Source organism: Tremella mesenterica (assembly GCF_000271645.1).
Source record: "Tremella mesenterica DSM 1558 unplaced genomic scaffold TREMEscaffold_16, whole genome shotgun sequence".
Classification (NCBI taxonomy): Eukaryota; Fungi; Basidiomycota; class Tremellomycetes; order Tremellales; family Tremellaceae; genus Tremella; species Tremella mesenterica.
This window is the reverse complement of record NW_006711240.1, coordinates 189890-207104: the sequence shown is the minus strand read 5'-3', so window position 1 is coordinate 207104 and position 17215 is coordinate 189890. Positions and strand designations below refer to the sequence as shown.

General features: G+C 45.6%; 2 protein-coding genes across 2 annotated transcripts; both read left to right on the top strand.

Moving 5' to 3' along the window:
- Window positions 1-435: 435 nt before the first annotated feature.
- Window positions 436-2237, top strand: TREMEDRAFT_35357 (uncharacterized protein; the record flags this gene model as incomplete). Its single annotated transcript, XM_007007816.1, has 6 exons — window positions 436-577; window positions 680-837; window positions 1105-1312; window positions 1472-1771; window positions 1844-1884; window positions 2103-2237. Coding segments are annotated over 6 exons (984 nt in total), but the record flags the coding sequence as incomplete, so codon positions are not given.
- A 1619-nt stretch (window positions 2238-3856) lies between these two features.
- On the top strand, window positions 3857-4318 carry TREMEDRAFT_65766 (uncharacterized protein; the record flags this gene model as incomplete). The annotated part of the gene is made up of 1 exon (XM_007007860.1): window positions 3857-4318. The coding sequence occupies one exon, from the start codon at window positions 3857-3859 to the stop codon at window positions 4316-4318; it is 462 nt and encodes a 153-aa protein (XP_007007922.1).
- Between the last annotated feature and the right edge of the window lie 12897 nt (window positions 4319-17215).

Genomic DNA, 17215 nt, shown 5'->3' with positions numbered 1-17215 from the left:
GATATCGTAAGTCGTCTCCCTCATGACACCCGAATTTCCGGAGTGTTCCTGGGTCGTGAGACTCGACAAGGGTGTGACGTCAAGACTGATGTGCAACAGGAAGAACAAGAAGAAGAGGAGGAAATCATCTCAGTTATCGTCCAACAAGCAGCCACCCCCTCCCGGACCGTTCAAGAGTTAAGATCGAATGATAAATCTAGAAGGGTCGAACCGTACAGAGACATACCTCTTGATGAATTAGTACGTATCTTCTCAATCCCTCATATCCCTAATCTTCCATCACTCATATCAACCTGTGTCTTTTCATCTTATAATGCTCGGTTCGGGTATAATCACAAGAAGTACGGAAAGCACAGAAAAGCGACAATCTCTCGATTTCTCCCAAGCGCTCTGTTGCTTTGGAAACGATAGTGAAAGGGTCGGGCTGATTTTCAGATCACAACTTTACCTGAAACTATTTCCTTTTCCCCTCTTCCCATACCCCACTCAAAGAATCCTTTGTTGAGGAGAGACTTATTCGACGCTAGATTCCAATTCGCTTCTTCTGCTTCTCTTCCCTATCCCTCCTTCTCGGGGGGTGGAGGAGAGAATCCGGATACGCCACATGCTTCTTCCAGTTCCCCACTAGATGAACATGTGAATGGTCAAGGAGAAATCGGTGGTGGAGGGAAATCCAGAGATACGGAAATCGAGATGACGGAGGAGTTTGTGGATGTTGGATCGGATCTCGTTCCGGGTGTATATGAAGGTGGTTTGAAGACTTGGGAAGGGGGTATGGATTTGGTTGATGTTTTATCCGAATCAATATTGGATATAAGAGGTAAAAGGGTTTTAGAGGTATGTCTTGGTTGTCCAAGTTGAATTAACATATCTTCGAAATCACCACAATCTCTTATCATATCCTGATCTATTCAATCTATTCCACATTGGCACTCATTCTAATGTTCCCTTCATCCATGCTGGTCAGGTTATTGAGTTGGAACTATCAGAGGAAACACTTCATAGTGGTTGCGTTTTTGACATGAGTCAATAGCGGACGACCCTCTCTTCTGGTCGCACCTGACGCTGAAAATCGTATGAGTGATTTATATCGCTGACTAACAGGTAGGATGCGGCACTGCACTTCCTTCCGCCTACATCCTCCGAAACCTTCTTTCCAATCCTTCTTCATCCTCGTCATCCTCTACATCTGCTATACTCATCACAACCATCCATCTACAAGACTATAATCATCTCGTACTCTCCCTTGTCACTCTTCCGAACCTTATCCTAGCCACTATACCCTACCTACCTCGATCAATTCTACAACGATGTATAATCAAACATGACGCCGTACCATCACCTCTCCCTGACATTCCCGATCATACCATCACAGATATAATCGAAGAAGACGAGGACGACGGTCAAACACCTGATTCAACCAGCATAGCTGAAGCAGACGAAGGCATTGTATCTCCATCGCCTCATCGAGCTGGATCATCTATGGACGAAGAGGCTGAAGTTGATTTTACCCAATCTGCAAACTTAGATCTCACTCCGGAACTGCTTATTGCTTTCCTAGACCTTCTGCGGGAAAATGGTGTAGAAGTACGATTCTCAAGTGGTGATTGGTCCGGCTTAGCGGAACAATTGACAGATGAAAAGAAATATGATTTGGTACTGACCGCTGAGACTATTTACTCGGAAGGATCAGTAATGCCATTATTGGACGTGTTGCGGAACTCTACGAGGCCACGTTCAGACGAAGTACTAGCAGCTGTCGATAACGAGAGTCATGTGGTTGGTGACGACACTCTCGAGGAGAGTATGGGTAGGTTGAACGTAACGGATGATTGGGTAGTAGGTTTGGGACGAGGGGAAAGTGTAATTCTACTGGCTGCAAAGGTTTGTTCACCCATTCTTTTATCCTCTTCTTCGGCTTTTCTCTTGACCCCATATCACTCTCCACCCCAGGTCACTTGGTATTCGTATGCAACTCCGTCTCTGTCCCCTGTCCAACTCCGTTTCCTTTACCTGCTTCGCTCCTCACTTGAAACTCATCACATATCTTCATGTCACTAAGCAATCAATGCGATTTCCGACGAGCCTCCCCTGACGTACAGGTCCTTTACTTTGGCGTCGGAGGAGGTCTACAATCATTCATCGAACTTGTCGAAGGCACAGGCGGTTGGTCCAATTCGGTAAAAGAATGGACAAAAGGAGTCGGTAGAAGAGTAATTCGAATAGGATGGACGTGAGTAATGCTACATATATAACACCGTCAGTTTCTCACTGGATCAATCAACTTTCGGGGTAACTTTTTCTACAACAGCGTCTCGTCAAACTAGGTTGAAAATTCGAGCATGGTCCGGGTTGTGGTCTTCCAATTTGCGTTTCTCGGCCAGGCGATGAAATCTTCGAGACGTCATCGATCTTGAAGCAGTACCACAAAAATCATGTAGTCAATGGATCTCCAAGTCTATGCTTACCATCCTTTATCCTAAAATCTTCACGTACTGCTTCTAAACACAGCTTTAACCGAACTTTTCTCATCTTCCTGTCCAACTCTTCTCTTCCCTTCCCTCTTGTCTACTCAATCCGCATATATACGTCTTGATACTCGCTCGATTTCTTCTATCATCCTACATCAAGTCGATCATACTATATTCAACTCGACCGTATTTCATTCAACTTGATCATCACTCAATTTACTCGATAATACTGAATTCTATCCGGACTTGATCATGACAGACTCAGTCGGTAAAACCAGATACCCTGTCGGACATGGCGAAGAATCAACACCCCGAACTGATGACACTCCCTCCCAGGCATGGCAATTCATAGATCACTGCCGCCCGCTCGCTCTTACTGTAGTCTTACTAGCTTTGACTTGGGCGATGCCCGAATTTGGCCCTCCCAATCGGCAGGTTTCTCATATGAGTACTCGTACTGATATTCCAGAGTCGATTGTTGAATATCCCAATTCTACCTGTGCGATCCCCTCCGATTGGGGAATGGATGAAAACGCCGTATCTGGGATTCTTGCGGACAGTAAACCTTCCACTCAGCCTATCGGTGTCCGCGTGGATCATGAAAAGTGTGGGATTCTTCCGGAAAATTATGAAGAACTCAAAGCTTCCTTGGAATGGTATGAAGTTCGATCTCAGTCGACGGGTACCGATAAGATTCTAGCGTGTGCGCTCAGTTTGGTAACCGATTTACCGATGCTGGATGTTGACTGGTGACCAGATGAGCTACGGTTTTAACACCCTAATCAAATCTGACCCTCGAGAATATCCGTCAACCTGAAGAATGACATAGATGACAAGCGTCAGAGTATCAGTCTATAACTGATGAGGTGAATACTTTACGTGATGCATTGGTGAGATTGTGGAGTGAAGAACATGTTACTCATCATCTGACCACCACTGTTGATTCTGTATAAATCATGAATCATGTTCTGTAACGCATAGAGCTTACTCCTTTAAATCAACCTAGCTCTGCCGGTCGGGATGTCTTCATGTCTCCGGAGAGTAGCATTCTTTTGCCAGGTGTTAGGATCACTCCATCACCCGGTCGATATTTCGTTGAATTTCGTTGGATAATGAAAGTGGTGATTCTCTCACAATACCACAAACCCACGGTCACTCGGTCTATTCATCTTCACCCAGATGGCTATATCCGTACTAGTGTCCCCTCTTTTCTTCTGATTTTGCCTTCCAACCAGCCTCAAGAGACTTCCCCGAGGGTTCAATCGACTCCGAAATGATTTCTTCTCACGTTATTGACTATTTAATCGTCTTATTCCCTCTTCTTTTCCTCTCTAATCACATCTCAGATATTATACACCAAATCAGGTACAACAACAAACTAAGTTATGAGTGATCCCGATGAGAATGAAGAACCACAACCAAGTGGTTATCAGGAGAGTACAGTCAATAAAGGGTTGGTGGTCGCAGGTGTTTGTATAGGGATTCCAGCTTTTAGATTGGTAAGGAACCTCATGGAGGACGCTGCAGCAAAACAACTGTCCAATGCGGCAGCAACACAGCCGTCCGATGCCGCGGCAACGGAACCATCCTTGACTGACCCTTCAACACTCTTTCCTTCTCATTCAGGAATAGCTGGTGATCCCCCCGGTGATGACCACAGTACTGTGACCCTGCAACTCTCGGCGAACACTGACGGGTCCTCGGTCCTCGGAAATACTGCCTTGGATCCCAAATTTCTCTCCGGACCATCTCAGGAGGGCTCATCAGCAGAAGAGAGAAAGACAGACTCTGTAGGCAAGGGAAAAGAATCAGAAGGGACAAAGAGTCACATCTCAGATGTGGACTGAACATCACATCCTGTTTTGATGAGCCAGTGAGGAAGTGTTGGGCAAGATGGGTAATCATGTCAGGATTGTCTTGTACTGTTTGGATGAAGGAGTTTAACCCATGAGAATTACTTATTGTGTCTCATTCTCATCTGTCAGAGGAGTAGACAACAGATTCATCTGAATACTGGGATATTCTCGAAATGCTAATCTTGCGGAAACTAACGTGAGGGATACACCGTCGTCGGAGGAGTTCCCTCCTCCGCGAGGCAATACACTCCTGTACCGCCTCAACCAATCTACCCACGAAAAATGGGTGAAGCTTCTTTCTTACTCTTCATCTAGCTTACTAAGAGTGAAGTACGTACGACTTCCCTGATTGGGTTAGTTGTGGACTCGTTGTTACCACGTTCCCGCGTTCTCGCGTTACCATCTTCTCACGGTTTATCCACCTCAAAAGACGTAATTCACTTGACTTGCTAACCTGTAGTAAGTATAACAAGGATACTACTTTCTCTTCCTGTTTCAAGCTCATCTCTAAACCTTTCCTTGAGACCTACAAGTATGCTTCATACAGCAGTCTCCAGAGAATGTAATGATGTCACTCCAGAGCAACTCAATGAACTAACTTCTGGCAATGGTGAATCAGAGCGACCAACAGGAACCTGGGGAAACACTTCTTCCTCACAAGTCCGGGCCTCACTCAGTCGCTTCTGCTGGACACTGTTCGCTGTACAATTAATTTTGGAAGGTGGCTCCCCTATTCTCAACCCCCAATCGGTGGTTCTAGAGTAGCACAACCGCAATCCACATCACACTTCCTTCTCCGCCGTGGAGTTTGCCTGCGCATCTCAAGGGTTAGAAACTCAATCTGATGGAGGAGAGATGATTGAGACATGTTGCCCCAAAGATAGTCACTTTGTGAAGTTATTGTCTGAGGGTTCCAAGACAGAATTCACCCTCAAAACAGGGGAACAATTATCCAAAGAGACAGGTATGATACAGGATTTGAGGCCCTTAGCGGTGCTAGGCTGCTTTGGGCATACACAGAGTCTCTCAGACCAGACAAGTTCATGATCTCAGGCAGTTGATTTTGGAGATGTAAGGTGACAGAGGGAAGACCTTGACACTTCCAAATCACATAGCATATTAATGTAATGAAGAGATGCATAGGCACATACTCCAAGGCAGCAATGGTCCGCAGTTGGGAGAGTCCCATTTTGTCACGAGACCAACTAACCAGCATTGGGACGATATAACAGCGCCCTTCAGAGGCAGCGGTCTAAACCACTGTGCTAAAAGGCCTATTAACTGGCGGTTAATCGTAACCGTCGGTCGCTGGTTAAATACCCAACCCATCCAACTCTAACCAAACTGACTTGTCACTTCGTGACACATTTGCCATGACCCATCATCACTTCCTAGACCATAACGTATTGTATAGGTTGCGAATTGGGTCTGCAAAAGTATTTGGGCTTGCTGAAAGTACAGTCAGGTCCATAAAGTCATGTGTCCGTGTTTCATGGTAATTTGGCAGGGTGTCACAGAGGATACAACATGTTGAGTGAATGGTAGGGCCTTGAGGGTATTCAACCAGCAATCGGCAGCTGAGTTAACGGCCAATTAATAGGCCTCTTTGTTGCAGTAGTGTAGATCACTGTTCTATTGGGCACTGTTAAATTGAGCCAATGCTGGTTAGTTGGTCCTTGTGACGCAGTGTAACGGTACTGGAAACACAACGGTTTGGTCGTAGGTTGGATTGAGGTCAATGGAATACTAGGAAGTTCTGAGTGGCTCTGGTGCAGAGTGAGAGTTGTGTCTCCTCAACAATAATGTAGCCAAAGAATGAGATTGAAGAATCAGCAAAGTTGGTACCTTACCCATCAACTCTATATACTATCCACTGTATGTCAAACTAACCATCTCCCGCTGCAAGCGTCTGTGTACATACTTGGACAGGTGAAAAACCCCTTTGAGCAAACCCATTTGGGAAAATTTTTTCAAAAGAGGAAAACCCATCCCTACCTAATGCAGCCTCCATCCTATCTGCTTCCATCCAACCCCATCAAGTTCCATGCTCCTTCCCTGATGGTTGTTACTCCGTAACACACAGGGAACCCATGACAGTTGACTTTTGACATGCTATACCGCACTCAGTTTGCCATATGCATGGGTCAAGTCATACACCTCTTTGTTCAACTATCCAATTCACCTCTGCCAAGTTGCTTTTGGCAGAACCATATGACTGAAACTGACTTGTAACCATGACATAGAGAAGAAGCACTTCTGACCAATTTGGAAAAAACCCCGCTTTTGACAAGAATGGTAGACTTCCTAGGTGATCCTCAGACAGAAGTTCTACCAAAGTAATGCTTAGCTTTTGGTGAATTCTGGTGAATCAGAATCATGCAGACATAATGGCAGAGTTTGACCCCCATGCATCCAAACATGTCAGAGATACGTGAAACCACACTCTCCCACACCACCTCCCTAACCAAACTACCATGAAGCTGGCGCAGAACGTTTTGCACCTGACTGTACATGTTGTGGATAACAACTTAGGGCACCACCCTAAGTGACACTGGGCACCACCTGCCACAAACCCTGAGTTCAGGCACGTACCACCGGCGTTACTGAAACGCCGACCACGCGACGAACATGAACTCGCCACTGATCGGGATTACTGAAACGCCGAACTCCACCACAACGACGCGACATGTCTGCTCGCTACCTACCAACCTGTCCTCACCACCACTAATCTCTTTATCGTCATTATACTAGTAAACTCACGCTCTTTTTCACACACACTGTCTCTCCTTGTCTCAAGGATCATTTTGATACTCTTCTCACTCTTTTACGACTATTTTACACCAACTTATGGCCCTTCGCCTTCTCAACCTGCGCCCTTCCTGACTACCACCCGTCAAATCGCTATATCTCTTTTAATATCAATCGTGGTATTCTCTCATCTTCTCGACACTGTTCTACTGCTCTCTGTGAGTCTGTGAGTACTTGTTTTATCATCAGAAGTGAAAATCTGACTCCAATAGGCCCTCTCGTCATCATCATCCTCGCCACTTCACCATCTCGCGAGAAAAACTTTTTTTACTCTTGAACAACACATCTTCAGCCTCTATCAATAACTTGACGCTGTTCTCCTGGCCTCTGTGAGTCTGTGAGTACTCTTCTCATCGAAAAATGTAAAAATCTGATTTTCATAGGTTCTCGTCATCATCATCATTTTCGCCACCAACATCCCGGCCCAAAAACATTTTTACTCTCCAATAACACCACCCCCGGGGTTCTCATTTGTCGACATGTATTCTGCTGGTCTTGGGCTACGAGTGAGTACCATTTTCACCTGAAAAACTTGTTATCCTGACGAGTTAGATGTCATCACCAATCCTGGTACCATCATCACCGATTGTTACGGAGTAACAACGAATCGAGAGAACTCCATCGAGTTCAACGGATTAGGAAAGAGAACGGCGAGAGTTGGAGGCAGTGCTGCAGTAGGTAGGGACGGGTTTTCCCTTTTCGAGATTTCCCCACTGGGTTTGCTCAAAAGCGGTTTTTTACCTGTCCGAGTATGTACATAGACGCTTGCAGTAGGACTGAGAGGAGGACACGGACACCTGTAGACAGTATATAGTACAATCAGCAAAGTACCAACTTTGCTGATTCTTCAATATCATTCTTTGGCTACATCGATTGCAGAGGAGACACGATCCATCACATAGCACCAGAGACACACAGATTCCTACGAGACTTCCATCGAGTTTGACCCAACCTGCGACCTAGTCATCGTGTTTCCAGTACCGTTACACTGATCCTGGTCGCCTTTTCACCCTCTCCTTCTAAAAAACTCAGTCCTCTACGCTCTCTCTCTCCTGATCTTGTACCAGAAACCCAGCAACATTGTGACAATGACAATAACGACAATGAAATTGATCAATTGCTCAACACCCTCGGTCTCTTTGCTCGCGAAGAACCAGGATTTGATTCTGAGGCTCACCACATCCACCCCCCTTTGACCTTGAACCTCAAACAACCATGCTAGCTGCTCGACTTCATACCCAACAAATAGCCATGACACATACTGTCTGTATCATCACTCTTCGCAGCAACCAAGACAAAGGAAAACTCGAACTTCAATGTGCTCTGGGAGGGGATGGTAGATCACATAGATCTGACGACTTTGAACATGTTAGAAAACGCCCTCGGACTACCAAGCAAGCCGCCTGTCACTTCTCTATCATCTGGCGAAGAGAGACAAAGAAGATAGCTCAAAATTGTGAACCCCTGTGGATTCCCTCTATCATTAACAACTCTCATAGCCATGAACCTATTCCTCTTCTCCATTTCGGTTTTATTCATCAAGTCAGTCGTACTCCAGAGGTTTTCCAATTCATCAAAGAACTCCTGGGCAGCAATCACACTTCTCAAGGGATCGTTGCTGCTGTTCAAGCACGATTTGGTGAAAAAGTTTCGTTAACCACTTGAGATATCAAGAACATTCGATTTCATCACGAAAAAGAACTTCGACAAGGCCTCTCTGCTACCAAAGCAGCAATACACCGTCTCACCGACAATGGGGATCTCTTTAAAGCTTTCACCAACACCAATAAAGAGCTCTGTGGCCTCGCCTTTACCACTCTGTCGGCCAGAGCCATGACTCATTTGTATCCTACCGTTTTCTTCATGGATTGTACTTATCGAACAAACCGTTATCGTCTACCAACGCTACACATCTCAGGTTTTACTGCTACCAATCAAACCTACACCTCTGCATTCGCATTTTTAAGTCGAGAAGTGACCGAATGGTATTCCCTCGCGATCAAAACCTACCTCGAAGTCATGGGTCCTATCCACAATGACATCAAAGTTATCGTATGTGATCGCGAGATTGCTTTACATGATGCTCTGTATTCCCACCTCCCTCATGTCCAATTGAATTTTTGCCGCTGGCACCTGCGAGAAAACATCAAGGTGAACTGTCGAAAACATTTTTCATCCCTTTATAAAGAGGAATGGGTGAAGAAGTTATCTGACTTTGGTGATCATTTCATGGTGGATATCTGTACAGCAAAGTCTGAAGAGTCATTAGATAAAGCTCTTTTATCAATGCAGACTGGGTGGGGACATGAACAGTTGGATGGTGCGAGGGCTTATGTGAGACAATTGGTGGATGAACACAAGTCACACTTTGTCTCTGCTTTTATCGATAAACACACTCATCCTGGACAAACATCAAACTCTCGTCTTGAAGGTAACCACAATGCATTCAAAAAGTGTCTCACAAACTCTTATGTCGATTTTTTATGGGTTATTGCAAGTGGCTCGGCAGTTCTTCGACAATCAATGTGTCACCATCATCAACAGAATAGCTCATAATCGAATGGTACAGGACACCACCATCAACCTTATCTTTTACAATGTCAAGAATCGAGTCTCTCAAAGGTCAATTTTCCTCATGACAAAGCAGTATGATAAAGCTAGCAGTGGCAAGGTCGAAAATGATGACGAGAGCAACCTGTATTCGACATCAATGGGCCTCCCTTCTGCTCTGCAGATAAAAGAAGTACTTGACAGAGATGGTACCATTGCTCTTGCTCCTCTCCATCGTCATTGGCGTCTTCTCAACCCCATGTCCTGGCCTCACACCATTCAACAGGCCACTGCGAAAGTTAGTGGAGATATTACTGGGGTTCATTAACTCTTAGGGCCAGAGTGGGACATCGATAATGATACCAACATAATTCGAGATCCCCACCTTCGAAGGAATCGGTTGGCTTTGGCCAGGAAAGTTGCAACTCAGATCGACTTGACCAAGGATAATGACGATAATAATGACCATGATGATAATGACGACCCGGTACCTGTTGAAAATCCCTTCTTCTTACCTCCTCCTCCTACTCTCCCCTCTTCTCCTAAAAGAGGAGTAAAATCGAATCCTACACAGCTCGCTGACGATGTCTCTCACACTGGTCGGTTACACACTCAGTCGGAGAAATCCCTTGGTATCAAGAAAAAGGTGAATCGTCCCTGTCCCCTATGTGGTTCAAGAAGTCATGGTCCTAAGAAGTGTAAAAGGGCTAATGAACATCGAGAGAGGGATCCTGAGGCCTATGATCGCGAGGTAAAGGCGTATGATGCTGGAGAAACGACCTGGACAGAGGGATCAGTAATGGGGACTAATGCTGCTCTTGAGAAGAAGATCGCGAGTCTTCAGGAGATGGTTTCCTGCCTGGCTAAGAGTATTGAGGAGGACAGAGATAAAAGGGAAAAGGAGAAGGAAAATCAGCCTGTAATGAGGACAGAGGACAGGATGGTGAGGACAGGAGAAATGATCACTAGGACAGGTTATTTGGTGGGTTTCTCATATGATAATGACATTTCTCCTTCCCTCCTTCTCCCCCTCACTGTCCTGCAGTCATTCCTGGCTATATTGCTCTGTCTCTGTCTATATTGGCCTCATGATTTCGAAAATTTTCACTCTCTTTTTACTCTCTTACTTCCAAAAGTTTCCTGCAAGCTGATTGGTCCAGGAGACACCAGGAAATGGCCAATATCCACCGAATGTGAGTCTCTAATACTGCATTTTTGGCTGTATCCGACAGGGGGTCACTAATGAGCAGGTACCCCCCATTTTCGACTTTTTGCCTCCTGAGGAGAGGTACCTACCACCCCCCCCTCTTCCACCTACTCTCCCTCCTCTATCCTCTCAATATTATCCTCCCTATCCCTCCCAGGGCTCTTCTAGACATCCCTATGGCTCATGTTATCCTCCTGGACATTGATAGATATGGAAAATGCATGGACAATGTCCGGAAATGACATGGTATAGCTAATAATGACATTGACAATGTAAGAGAAGAGTGAGCAGAGGTCGCGGCGTTTCAGTAACCCCGATCAGTGGCGAGTTCATGTCCGTCGCGTGGTCGGCGTTTCAGTAACGCCGGTGGTACGTGCCTGAACTCAGGGTTTGTGGCAGGTGGTGCCCGGTGTCACTTAGGGTGGTGCCCTAAGTCGTTATCATGTTGTGACAGTGTGTCCCTTTGCTAAGGTGATGACAGGGTCACAAGCCATGTTAAGACACTTCCTGACGACCACCTTCACCAACCCTCCTTTGACCACCAAACAGCAATCCCACCAAATTGAGGCCAACTACGGTAATGTTATGATTACCAGGGAGTGCTAGTGAGACCAACTGTGGCAAAGTTAGGATAGCAGGATGGCAAAGCATAGGTAAAGCTAGGTTAGGAGGAGTAAACATACAGGAACCGGGGATTTGAACAGGTAAGTTAGGCAAAGTAGGACAGAGCGTGGGGGGGTGGAGGGCAGTGCAGAGTTGGAGGAGGATCTACAAGAGGAGAGCAGTAGTATGGATAGTTAGCAGATTGTTGAACTTCTTCAGCTCTATCCTTGATTGTTGTCAGTAGTGAGAGATATAATCACTCGCTACTACCGTTGACAAGTGAGAGTCACCACCAAGCAGTACAACCTACTACAGCAAAGTAAGCCGCAGTGCCTTGATGATCACCTGTGGTACTCAGACACCAATATATCACCATGGCGTACTTAGCTGTAGTTCCCCCAAGAGTACTCTGTCTCTGTGAGACAACAACACCCGTCACAAAGGATGTGACAAGTGCAATTTGGATGTGACAATTGTGTACACAATCCACGACGTGAAGCAAAGTTTGATGGGACAGGTATTTAACCAGCGATCGGTGGTGATGTCAACCGCCGGTTAATAGGCCTTTTTGTCGCAGTGGTTTTAGATGTCCTCAACACTGTCACATTGGGCACTGTTACATCATCCCAATGCTAGTTAGTTGGTCTTGTGACAACACCCTAATTCAATGTAGTCAGCCGAGGTTTGTTGACCGGTGGTCTGGTACAAAGAAGGAGAACAACATTTGTGACACGATGGTCTCTGGAAGACAAAGAGCGCTGCCCAGTCATCCCTGTCAGGTGATGTACAGAAGACGTGACACCTCAAAGCGTCACGGGTGTGATTATGACGGGCTAAAGACCTATCACATCTCATAGTGTCTTGACACCTAGGGCCGAGACACTGAGAAGATGTGAAGTTACTACAACACCACTGACTGATATCAACGATGCATTGAATCTGTACCTTTGAGCATGATTAGAAGGACACTGCAGAAAAAGGTCTGAAGAATGTAAACATGGGAGAAAGATATAGCATTTTTGAATTTCAATGTTCAAGAGGCTATTGCGCAACCACCCAATCAGCTACACCCATCCTCTTTTGATACAAAGCAGAAAGGGACGGTGTCTTCTCAGCCATAAAGTTTCCAAGAGTCTGCAGGATGTCACAAACTACATCGTGACATCCCTGACTACTACCATCAGTGACCCTCTGTAACGGTACTGGAAACACGACGACTAAGTCGCAGGTTGGGTCGAACTCGATGGAGATCTCGTAGAAGTCTAGATGTCTCTGGTGCTAATGGATCGTGTCTCCTCTGCAATCGATGTAGCCAAATAATGAGATTGAAGAATCAGCAAAGTTGGTACTTTGCTGATTGTACTATATACTGTCTATGGATATCCTTGTCCTCGTCCTCTTCCTGCTGCAAGCGTCTACGTACATACTCGGACCGGTGAAAAACCGCTTTGAGCAAACCCAGTGGGGAAATCTCGAAAGTGGAAAACCCGTCCCTACCTACTTGTCAAGGATACTGCCCACCCTGGGACAGAGGACAAAGGACAAGGGGACAAGGACTAGGAGTGACAAGGAATATACTTAAGATAACAAGACTGAGTCCAACAAGGAATGGGACTGTGACCCAAGGAATGTCTCTGGCTTGTCTTACAAGGTTAGAGGGAACTGGACTGGACTGGACTCCAAAAGGGTGGCAATGGAAATGACTTTTGATCAAGAACTAAAGAAGACTACAAAGTACAAGATAGGGTTTATATAGACAAATCAACCTTTTCCAAGAGGCTCGTGCAGACCTGCGGAATACGAGCGCTCTGAACCGTCCTGCACTGTCCTGCATGCATTGCCTTGCATCCCACCGATAACCACTGATATCCTACGATGCCATATCTGCGTTTACCTACGTCCTCCTATGACATCCTACGGGATGCGCCGGAAGTCGCTTGACTTTGTCGAAGTTGGTCGATGAGGAACTATGAAGGACTATGCAGAACATAGAAGTGCTGCGAGAACAAGAGACTGAGATATTATGCCTTAGCAGGCATTAGAACAGAGGAACTAGAGACTAGAGAATTACTGGGGACTTATGCCTTGCAGGCATGGGAGCTAAGCACCGACATACTAGAATGATACTTGGAGTTTATGCCTGATAGGCATGAGAGCAGAGGTGAAATATTAAAACACGGAAGTGGAGGTTGAACTTGTTTTGCGCAACAAGGAACACGTGATGGCGTCATTCATGACAGGAGCTCCCCCTCTAAGGGCGAAGTCCTCTGAGCCGGGATGACCTACGCTGAGGTCTTTTTCAAAATTGTGGAAGTGTCTCGTTGTGTCGGTTGTTTAATATTAGAGTTTAATTTTGTCGACCTCATGGATGGGAAGTGGTGTTGAGGATCTTGGAGATGTTGACGACAGAATGCCCTGAAGGCTGTAGTGTTGTGGAGTTCTTCCCAAGGTTCCCATGAGTCATGAGCACTGGAGTAATCTCTCCAATGTACTAGATAATCATATCCTCCATCATTACTGATGCGAGAATCCAGAATTCTATCAATGATGTATTCTTGTTCTCCTTCAACTTCAATCCTAGGTGGTGGATCTTGAGGTTGACTTGGGAGTCCTGAGCGCACTGGCTCTAAGAGGTTGACATGGAAGACAGGGTGAATGTTCATACTAGGAGGGAGGTCGAGTTTGAAAGCCAAAGGTGAAGGTGTGGCTTCAATAATCTTGAATGGCCCAAGCATGCGTTGATCAAGCTTGATTGATGGCCTTGAGGTTTTGATATTTTTTCGATTAAGGAATACCATATCTCCAACCTTGAAGATAGGTTTACCTTCTTGAGTGATTTCTTTGATCTTACGATCATAGAACTTAGAATGAGATAACTGCGCCTTTTTGATATTGGTGATAAGTTCCTTGTGAAGATTACGGAGTTTGTTGATGTGATCTGAGGCTGCAGGGACAGAGGTACTAGGAAGTGGTGGTGGACTAGAAGGATCAAGAGGATGGTAACCATAGGTTGCCTCAAAGGGAGAATGTTTTGTGGTTGCGTGAATTGAGTTGTTGTAACTGAATTCCGCCAGATCTAGAAGTGATGACCAGTTTGCTTGGTCATAATCACAGAATGTCCTGAGATAATTTTCTAAAACTTGGTTGACACGTTCAGTCTGACCATCTGACTGGGGATGGAAAGCTGTCGAGAAGTTGGGTTTGATGCCTAATCCATTGACAAAGGCTCGCCAGAAATGAGAGTCAAAGATTCGTCCACGATCTGAGACAATATCTTGAGGTATACCATGAAGTCGCATGATTTGTTGTCGGAACATCACAGCTAATTGAGGAGCATCAAAGCCATCTTCTTTATATGGAATAAAGTGGGCTTGTTTGGTAAGACGATCAACAAAGACCATGATTGAATCAAAGTTACTGGATAAAGGGAGTTTGACTATGGCATCCATACTAATAGATTGCCAAGGACAAGAAGGAACAGGGAGTGGTTGTAAGGGTCCATAAGGTTTATGTCGTGGGATTTTATTTCGTGCGCAAGTGTGACACCCATTAACATAGGCGTTGACAAATTGTCGCAAGCCAGGGAAGTAATAATGACGTGTCAGGAGATCATGTGTCTTTGCCTGACCAAGGTGACCAGAGGTACTAGAGTTGTGGACCTGTTGGAGAAGGTCTGTCTTGAGTTCAAAGTTGTCTGGGACATAGATTCTTTCTTTGAATCGTATGATGTTGTCGGAGTAGCTGAAACCTTCAAGCTTTGGTTGAAGTTCAGGAGGACGAGGAGTACTGGGATTGCGCAGAAAAGGCATGAGCTCTTGAAGGGTATTATCCTCAGGCTGCAGTTGCTTTATCCTTGCCAAGATGTTGGAGTGAAGTGGAGAAGTGGGGTCCAAGGAGGGTTGTTGAAGGGCACCTAGAATGAATTGACCAGGTTTGAAAAGTGTGCGTGGAGGTGCCTCAGCAGCTCTACTCCCCCCCTGAAGGTCTTGACGTCTCGTCAAGGCATCTGGTTTTCCCATGGCAGTTCCGGGTCTATGAATGACTTTATAATCATAGTTTGCCATGAGTTCTGCCCATCTAGCTTGACGTCTATTAAGTACTTTGGTTGTTGCAAAGTATTCTAAATTCTTGTGATCCGTATAAACTGTAATTTCTTGAGCTCCTTCAAGGTATGGTCGCCATTGTTTGAATGCTTCTACAATAGCAAGCATTTCCTTGTCGTAAATTTCATAGTTGAGTTCGGCTGGTTGAAGTTTTCTTGAGTAATACGCCACAGGGTGAAGTTGATTTTTGTCGTCTGGATGGGAGAGGATACCAGCAATTGCAAAGTCAGAAGCATCTGTCTCTATTACAATTGGCTTGGTGGGCTGGAAATGGTGGAGAATGGGAGCAGTGGTAAATAATTTCTTGAGAGAGTTGAATGATTCTTCCTCAGAGTCACCCCATTCAAACTTAACATCCTTGCGGAGCAGTCTGGTTAATGGTGCAGTGACTTTGGAGTAAGACTTGATGAATCGCCTGTAGAAGTTGGCGAAGCCAAGGAAGACTTGAATGTCATGGACGGAGTGTGGTGTTGGCCAGTCGAGTACTGCGGAGACCTTTTTGGGATCCATACTGATACCTTTGTCTGAGACGATGTATCCTAGAAAGTCGACTTGATGCTGAAAGAAGGTACACTTCTCTGCTTTGGCCCAAAGATTATTTTTCCTAAGTCGCTCAAGCACCTGCTTGACGTGACTGATATGATCCTCTCTTGTTTTGCTGAAGATGAGGATGTCGTCCAAATAGACAATAACAAAGATGTCGAGATAATCCCTCAGCACATCATTGATGAGGTACTGGAAGGATGCTGGAGCATTGGTGAGCCCAAAGGGCATTACAAGATATTCAAAGAGACCATAGCGGGTCCTAAAAGCTGTTTTCCACTCATCACCATCCTTGATGCGGATGAGGTTATAAGCTGCACGAAGATCGATTTTTGTAAACCATGATGCCTCCTTGAGTCGGTCAAGGGATTCTTGAATAAGGGGCAGGGGATATCGATTTTTGCGAGTGATTTTGTTGAGTCCTCTGTAATCTACACAGAGTCGGAGGGTACCATCAGGCTTCTTGACAAAGAGTATTGGAGCGCCTGCTGGACTAGAACTGGGTTGGATAAAACCTTTCTTGAGATTGTCCTTAAGATATTCATCCAAAGCTTTAAGCTCAACTTCAGAGAGTGAGTAGATGGGTCCAAAAGGTGGTCGCGAGTCACCCTCAATAGGAATGGAATGATCATACTGGCTATGTTCTGGGAGCTGGTCGGAGTTGGATTTCTTGAAGACTTCTAGAAAGTCATGGTACTCGGGAGGTATACTCTTGAATAGAGTATCCATATCAGGATCAGGATCATCATCGTCCTCAGCTGGAAGCGGATCAATGAGTGAAGTGACTTGGGAGACAGAGGTGATGCCATAGACACAAGCTTTCTTTAGAGCATTGCGAAAGGCTGCTGCACTCACAAGGGTGACCTTGGGAGGAGCCGGAGTGTGGACAGGGACTGGAGACTGGAGTGACTTTTGTCGATTATGTTGTTGCTGGAGAGACCGCGGAGCACCATGCTGTCGTTCGATCTTGCTGGAAGGAATCCTCTCAGAGGCACACTGGCGATCTTGAGTGGTCAAAGGGGAACCTGAGGCACACTGGCGCTCTAAGTTACTAGACTGGAGTGGGGTACCAAA